The 8219-nt window shown below is 19.1% G+C and overlaps 2 protein-coding genes across 2 annotated transcripts, besides 14 other annotated features; one reads left to right on the forward strand and one right to left on the reverse strand. All coding sequences in view use genetic code 6, as the record gives it.

Moving 5' to 3' along the window:
• The first annotated feature begins 606 nt into the window (after positions 1-606).
• Positions 607-650: a microsatellite.
• Positions 646-683: a microsatellite.
• Positions 684-790: 107 nt separating this feature from the next.
• Positions 791-854: a microsatellite.
• Positions 855-1027: 173 nt separating this feature from the next.
• Positions 1028-2334, forward strand: IMG5_055980 (peptidase c12 family protein, putative; the record flags this gene model as incomplete). Its single annotated transcript, XM_004037264.1, has 7 exons — positions 1028-1249; positions 1301-1527; positions 1583-1643; positions 1690-1800; positions 2112-2179; positions 2233-2264; positions 2330-2334. 7 exons carry the CDS (start codon positions 1028-1030, stop codon positions 2332-2334), a joined length of 726 nt encoding a protein of 241 aa, XP_004037312.1.
• Positions 1963-1999: a microsatellite.
• Positions 2003-2060: a microsatellite.
• Positions 2019-2092: a microsatellite.
• Positions 2020-2105: a microsatellite.
• Positions 2034-2105: a microsatellite.
• Positions 2335-4336: 2002 nt separating the features above from the next.
• Positions 4337-4400: a microsatellite.
• A 112-nt stretch (positions 4401-4512) lies between these two features.
• IMG5_055990 (isoleucyl-tRNA synthetase, putative) lies at positions 4513-8219 on the reverse strand (the record flags this gene model as incomplete). The annotated part of the gene is made up of 7 exons (XM_004037265.1): positions 4513-5637; positions 5755-5970; positions 6015-7482; positions 7533-7621; positions 7730-7864; positions 7903-8084; positions 8141-8219. 7 exons carry the CDS (start codon positions 8217-8219, stop codon positions 4513-4515), a joined length of 3294 nt encoding a protein of 1097 aa, XP_004037313.1.
• Positions 5675-5742: a microsatellite.
• Positions 5694-5743: a microsatellite.
• Positions 7640-7711: a microsatellite.
• Positions 7650-7711: a microsatellite.
• Positions 7655-7689: a microsatellite.

Here is an 8219-nt window from a genome sequence, read left to right on the forward strand (position 1 = left end):
TTATAAAAAAAAAAAAAAAAAAAATGTTTTAAACTAATTAAAATTTTTTAAAAATTAGAAATTAAAACATATAACCAAGCCACTAACACATATTCTACTATAAAAAAATACAACCAAGACCATAAACAAGTATATTTCCGGACAAGGAAAATATTTTTCCAGTCAATAATTTGAATTAAAAAAATCCTAATAATTAATAAAAATAGTTTTCATAAATATAAGATAATTCTAAAAAAATAAAAACCTAACCAAATATAAATATCTAAAAAAAATTACATTTTTCTCGAAAATAATAGTTTCAAATAAAAACTCTTCCAATATTTTAATAAGGTGAAAAAACTTCATAAATATAATCAAAAAAATGTATATTTTAAAATGAGTTTAATAAATCAAATTATACTTATTAAGAACTAAGATAATACTATGAATAAAAATATGAAAATAAATCTAATTTAGATTAATAAAAAAGCTAAATTAAAACAATTAAAACCTCATTTACAATTAGAAGATAAAAAGTAAATCAATAAAGTTAAGAAGAGAATATTATTGCTTGGGGTTACGATAAAGATGAATAAGGAAATTTTCTTAATACATCATTTGAAGAATTAATAAAATAAATATAATGAAATAAATAATTAAAATAAAATATATATATATATATATATATATATATAATAATATATTTATTCTTTTTTTTTTAATTAAAAATAAAAAAAAATTCAAAATAATTTTTTAAAATAAGAATAAACACTAAAAAGATATTTTATTATTAATATATTTTACATCGAATAAAAATAAAAAATAAATATTAAAAAAATAAAAAAAACATATATTATATATATATAAAAAAAAATGGGGTGATTGGTGTACAATAGAAAGTGATCCTGGAGTATTTACAGAATTAATAAGAAATATAGGAGTAAAAAACGTATAGGTTGATGAGTTATATACTTTAGATGATGAATTATTACTAGAAAATATAAAACCTATATATGGTTTGATATTTTTATTTAAATGGACAAATAAAATGGAGAAAAGAGAAGTTTTAACAAATTATGATTCCGATTTATTTTTTGCTAATTAAGTAATATAAAATGCATGCGCAACCTAAGCTTTGCTTGCAGTTTTACTTAATAGACAAGATGTAATTGAAATTGGTGAAGAATTAAATAATTTTAAATAATTTACTTAAAGCTTAGATCCTTAAATGAAAGGATTAGCTATTTCTAATTAATAAACATTACAAAGAGTATTTTTTTATTGTTTTTTTTTCTTAAAAAATAAATAAATATGTTATTAGGTGCATAATTCTTTTTCTAGGCCAGAGCCTTTTGTATTTACAGAATAGAAAAAAAGAATTGCAACTGAAAAAGATGATGTTTTTCATTTCATTGCTTTCGTTCCTTTTAAAAATAAAGTCTATGAAATTGATGGATGTTAATAAGGACCTATTTTAGTAGGATCTTTTGAAAATGAAGACGAATGGATTAATATTGCAAGAAATGAAATAAATTAAAGAATTTAAAAGTATTTTATTTTATTTTTTACAAATAATAATAAAAAAATATTAATATAAAAAAAGATATAGTTAAGATGAAGTTAGATTTAATCTTTTAGCAATTACAAAAGATAAAAAATATATGGTTTTTTTTATTTTTTAATATATTATATCTTTTATTAAATATTTAGAGTGAATAATTAATAAATGAATATGAAAGATAAAAAAGTTATTTATATAATTACTTGAAGAGTAATTAATATTAATTAAATGAAATGTAAGAAGCAGATTATTAAAATTTAGTAAATAATATATTAAAAAGATAATATATATATATATTTTAAATTTTAATGATTTTTATATAATTTTTTAAAAAATAAATAAATCAATTAACAAAATAATATAAAGAAAAAATTATTTATAGTTTTTAGTTTTTTCTATAATAAAATAATAAAATTGTTTATAAAAAATAGTAAAAAAATAATAAAAAAATTATAAAAAGAAATAATTATATAATTAGATATATATATAAATATATATATATATATATATATATATATATTTTTATATATATTTATATATATTTATTTATATTTTCTTATATTTTAATTAGAAATTAAAAATGATGGAAGATGAAGGATAATAAAATATTTGTTTAAGTTTAGATCTTAATATAGCTTTGTAATAAATAAACTCATTAAATAGTTAAATAACTACATAAAAATTAATTATAGAAGAAGAAATATAAAAAAATAAAAATTATTAAGTAAATTATATATTTATTTTTATATTTTTTAAAAATTAATTTTTTATTTTTATATATTAAATAAGATTGAAAATGAAAGAAGAAAACATAATTATATCCCTTTTATTTTTGAATTATTAAAAATTACAGCTGAAAAAGGAAAACTAAATGAATTAGTTGAAAAAGCTAAATAAAAAATATAAGAAAAATGATAGATTAAATATATATATTTTATCAATATTTTTTAATAAAAACATATATAAATACTTTATGTATTTAAAAATTTAAATAGAATTTTTTTAAAATTTTACTAAAATATTAATTATAATTAAAAAAAATATATTTAGCAAAAACAATAAATATTAGAATTTATTTAATATAAACTTTTTATAAACAAATAAAATAAAAAAAATAAAGAAAAATATATATAAAAAATGGAATAATAATAAAATACAATTAATCTCAATGAAAATTACATTTATAATGAATAAGACCTTTTATTTTCCTCAAAAAATTCTAAAGTTTATAAAGGTCAATAAATATCAACATAGTTTAAAGTAGCAATAAAAAAGCTTCACAAAAGATTTGAAAAAAACGCTTTCACAGAGTATTATTTCTAAACTTATTTAGAAAATAAATACCCGAATAGATTTTTAAAAATATACGATTTAATACATAAACCTGAAACAGAAAAATATTATATAATAACTGAATATTGCGAAAAAAAAACATTAGTAGATAACCTAAAAAATGTAAATAATATGTTAATAATGACTTGGTTTTAATATATAACCGAAAGTGTTTAAATATTAGAAAAAGAGCATATAGTTCATAGAGATTTGAAAATGGAAAATATATTTATATCAGAAAAAAACATAGCAAAAATAGGTGATTTTGGATCAGCGGTTTATTTTTCGAAATCAGAGAGAAAAATTGAAGGCACTTTATTATATTAGCCTTTAGAAATAATAAAAAGAGTTAATTTTTTAGAAAATAAATAATAAGAATGGTAAAACAATTAAGTTTTTTAAGATTTTTTTTGTTAATAAATAATCAAAAATATTTTTTTTTTGGAAAAAAAAATGAAATTACTACAAGAACAAAAGGATGATTTAAAAAAAGAAGAAGATTTTTACTTTTAGGAAGAATAAAATTTACTTAATTAAAATTTAATTGAAAAATAATCTTTTTTATTGAAAAAAAAAGAGTCTTTTTAGGATTTTCTAGAATAAAATTAAAGTTTTTTTTTTTTTCAGAATTAGAAAATAATTAAAGAAATTATTAAATTTTATAAAAAAAAATTTAAGAGATAAATGAATAGATTAATTATCTTTCATTTTTTGGTGAAAAATCATTATTTATAAATTAAAATTACAATGAATCATTTTACAAAAAAAAGAAAATTTCTTAAATGCATTTGAATAAAATTAATACTTATTGTTAAATTATAAACAAAACATACAAAAAGAAGCTACTTATATATACTAAAGTAGCTATGTTGATAAAATTTCATTAGGATATCTACTTTTCTATATTTATTTTAGAGATTTACCTTTATTTATTTGGAAAGAATTACCTAAAAATGCTTAATTTTATAAAGAAAAAGTACTAGGAAATAAAATTTGGGGAATAAATAATTAATATTTCAATGAAATAACATATAAATGTGTTGATTTATTCTTTAAAGATTAAATTTTTGAAGTAATTTTTTAAAGTAAATATTTTTAAGAATGGCCTATTTTAACTTTTATGTAATTAAATGAAGAAGAAAATATTTAAAGAATGTCATTTTCGAATATTGAAAGTGATTTTTTTTATTTAAAAGAACAAAAAAAAATAATAAAAAAGTCCAACAATTTAAAAAAAATCAATAAAGATAAAAAATATGTTTATTTATTAAAAAAAAAGCCTGCTACTTCTTATTATTCTAAATTTAAAAATTTCTTAAAAAAAGTTTTTGTAAATTCTTATCGAAAAGTTATAAATATAAAGAAAAAAATAGCTTGAATTTTTTATTTTATTAAAGATAATGAATGTATATAAGATATTCTTAAAATAAAAAAAAAATTTCTAAATTAAATTTTTTTATTAAAAAAAAAATAAAAAAATTCTTAAAAAAATAAAAAAATTCATAAAAAAATAAAAAAATTCTTAAAATAATTTTTTTGTTTCAAACAAAAAAAATAAACAAAAAATTACTAAAATAAAATTTTAATTAATATATTTTTTAAAATATAAAAAAAAAAAAAAAAATGACAACAAAATAATCTCAAACATAAAAAAATTAAATAATAACTTCTTCTTAATCAATTTAAAACTTTTATTAAGATCCAATAGCATTTTTATAATTTAAATTTTCTTATTTTTATTCATCTACCAAAATAACATTACAATTAATGTTTTTTTATACAATTTAAATATTTTTCATAATTTCATTTTTTACATTTTAATTTTTACCAAAATCCACACTAACCAAAATCTCCATATTAGACTAAATTTTACTTTATTTTTTTACTTTCTGTATTTTGCTACAGAATTCTCTTATAATTCCTTTACTTTTCATCTCTTAATTTTGACTAAAATCAATCACAATTACAAAATCATCATCAACTTCAATATTTCTTTCCTTTAAAAATTCCTTCTTTATTTCTTTTTATACATTAAAATCTTCAAATAATAACTCATTTTATAATATATTAATTTTCCCTTTTTCTTATAATTCTTTTATTTGTTTATTTGAGAGATTTTAAAGAGCTTCTTTTAACTCTTTGGTGTATTTTTATTACAATTTTTGTCCCAAATTTCGATGTTTTGGTACAACTTTTGTATCTATGTATGCACTTTCGTCATTTTATATTATTATTTCTTCTACATTTACTTCTTCTTTTATATATTGTAAATAGTTATTAATAGAAGAGTTGAATTAAGGATTTTTCGACACTATTTTTAATTAAGAAACAGTTTATTTTAAAGAAATCTTCTTGCTTTCTCTCAAAAACCTTCCCAAATTTATAATTTTTTGCATTCTAAGAAAACTCTCTTCAATTTAAAGATCCAAAACATTATTTTTAGGTTAGGGCATTTGTAAAAAATGTAGAGAATTTTAATTATAAACTGAAATAGGAGATAAAAAAACCTTTAAATTCTAATAAAAGCTTTCAGTAATTAAGGGAACAAATGGAGCCATTAAAATAATAGAATTCAAAATAACAGAAAAAAGAACATTTAAGGCCATTTTTTATTCTAAAGTTTCATTTTTTAGTCTATTTCGATTCAAACGAATATACCAATTAGTTAAATTTTCCAAAAAAAGTACTAATTTAGGAACTACAGTGTATAAATGATATTTTTACATTTCTTATTATACGAAAATTATTAAATTTTAACATGATATCTATATATTTAGTAAATAAATAGATATATATGCAAAAATATAAATATAAAAATAATTATAATATATATATATATATATATATATATATATATATATATATATATATTTGATTTTTACTATTATCCATTTATCCATCGGATTTGTTATATTTTTTTCTTCTATTATTATTTCATCGAAAATGAAGTTTTCATTATTTAAATTTTCATATCTTTATATATTCTATATTAAAAATTTTAAAGCATTATACCAAGGTAAAAAAACATCTTTTCTAACACCAAAAACACCTTCTTCTTTAAAACAGAGTTCTTCAGCTCTTACTAAAGGTGAATTTATCTAAATATATATTTACATTTATATAATATAAATTTATAAATTACCATATATAATCTAATAGCATCTGCTGAATGTCTATTTGCAACTTCTAAAGGATCTGGGTAATTTTTTTTAGATTTTGACATTTTTTTGCCATCAGCAGCCAAAACAATTCCATTAACTATTAAATTTTTATAAGGATGTGAATTTTTAAATGCTGTAGATATTACATTTAAAGTATAAAACCATCCCCTCGTCTAGTCAATCCCCTCTGCAATAAAATCAGCTGGAAAAACTTCCTAAAATTTATTTTCATTAACCGAAAACGGATAATGAATCTAGGCAAAAGGCATACATCCAGATTCAAACCAACAATCAAAAACTTCATCAATTCTCCTCAAAGTCCCTTTCCCTAATTTACTTTAAATAACTAATTTGTCTACAAAATCTCTATGTAGATCTTATATATTATCTTTACCAGTTAATTCTTTTAATTCCTATATACTTCCTACACACACGATTTCCTCTCCATCTTCCGAAACCCATAATGGAATCGGATTACCCCAAAATCTACTTCTCGAAAAGCACCAATCTTAGGCATTTTCTAGCCATGAATTAAATCTTCCTTCTTATGCAAATTTAGGTACCCAATAGGCTTTTTTATTATTCTATATTAGTTATTATTTTATTTCTGTAACTTTAATAAACCAGCATTAAACAGCTTTGTAAATTAAAGGAGTGTCACTTCTCCAACAGAAAGGATAGCTATGTTTTATTTACTCATCCTTTATTAAAACTCCCTTTTCTTTTAAATATCTTCTTATGTTTTTTTCACTCTCTTTTACACTTTATCCTTAGAAATCTCTAATTTCTTTTGTAAAAAAACCATTCTCATCAACTGGAACAGGTGGATTGTCTGACTTTATAACTCCTTTTTATAAACAAGCCTTGTAGTCATCCTCTCCGAAACCTGGTGCTAAATGTACGATTCCAGTTCCTGTATTTTCCTAAACAAAATCAGCCAAAAGTACTTTAAAACATCCATTTATTTTTCTGTCAATAAAATAATCAAACAAAGGTTCATATTCTAAATTTTCCAATTATTTTCCTTCCAAAACTTCCAAAACTACAAACTCATCACTTTTCTTATAAATACTCTCCAAAAGCCTCGACTAAGCCAAAATATATTTCTTCCCACTTTTTAAATCTTCAACTTTGGCATATTTAATCTTTGAATTTACACCCAGCATTAAATTACTAGTCAAAGTCCAAGGAGTAGTAGTCCAAGCAACTAATTTAGTATCCGGCTCGTTTTTTAAACTAAAGCAAATATACAAAGAAGGATCTAAAACCTCTTTATAATTTTACTGAGTTTCGAAATTGGACAAAACAGTAGCACATCCATTTGAATATGGCATTATTCTACAACCGCGATATACTAAACCTTTCTAAAATAATTATTTAAATACATACCAACATGATTCCATATATTTTATATCTAATGTTTTGTAATCATTATCGAAATCTACCCATCTAATTAATAAAAATAATATTAATGATATATATGTGTATATATATGTTACCTACCAAACCTATTTACTATATGCCTCCATTCTTTACTATATCTCATTACTATATTTCGACATTCTTAATTATATTTTTCTATACCCATCTTTATAATAAGTAAATAATATAAATAAATATATATATATTTTATATATATTATATATTTATATATATACATATATTTATTAGTATATATGCTTATTTTATTTTATACATCTAAAACTTCTTTTCGCGTTTTTATATTTAATTTTTTGTCTATTTCATATTCAATCGGTAAACCATGACAATCCCATCCAAATCTTCTTTCTACATATCTTCCATTTTATGATGCATATCTACATATTGTATCCTTTTTTTTTTTTTTACAAAATATTTTTTTAATATAACTTTTATTGTTCCTGCTAATAAATTCCCGTAATGAGGTAGACCGGTTGCAAAAGGAGGACCATCATAAAATGTAAAAGGCGGATAATGCTTTGTTTTTTTTAGTTATTGTCCAAAAGCATCTATTTATTGCCAATATTCTAGAATTTCTTCTTCTTTTTTAACAAAATTAGGAATTTCTTCAACTTTAATTTAAAACAAAAAAATATTTCTTTTTTTGTTTGTGAATTTTTTTATTTACGAGGCTTGATATTTGTTTTATAATATTAAATATGCAAATGAATATATTGCTTTTTTCTTAAATTTTTAAAAGCTAACAT

Source organism: Ichthyophthirius multifiliis (assembly GCF_000220395.1).
Source record: "Ichthyophthirius multifiliis unplaced genomic scaffold scaff_1120509250199, whole genome shotgun sequence".
NCBI classification, from domain to species: domain Eukaryota; phylum Ciliophora; class Oligohymenophorea; order Hymenostomatida; genus Ichthyophthirius; species Ichthyophthirius multifiliis.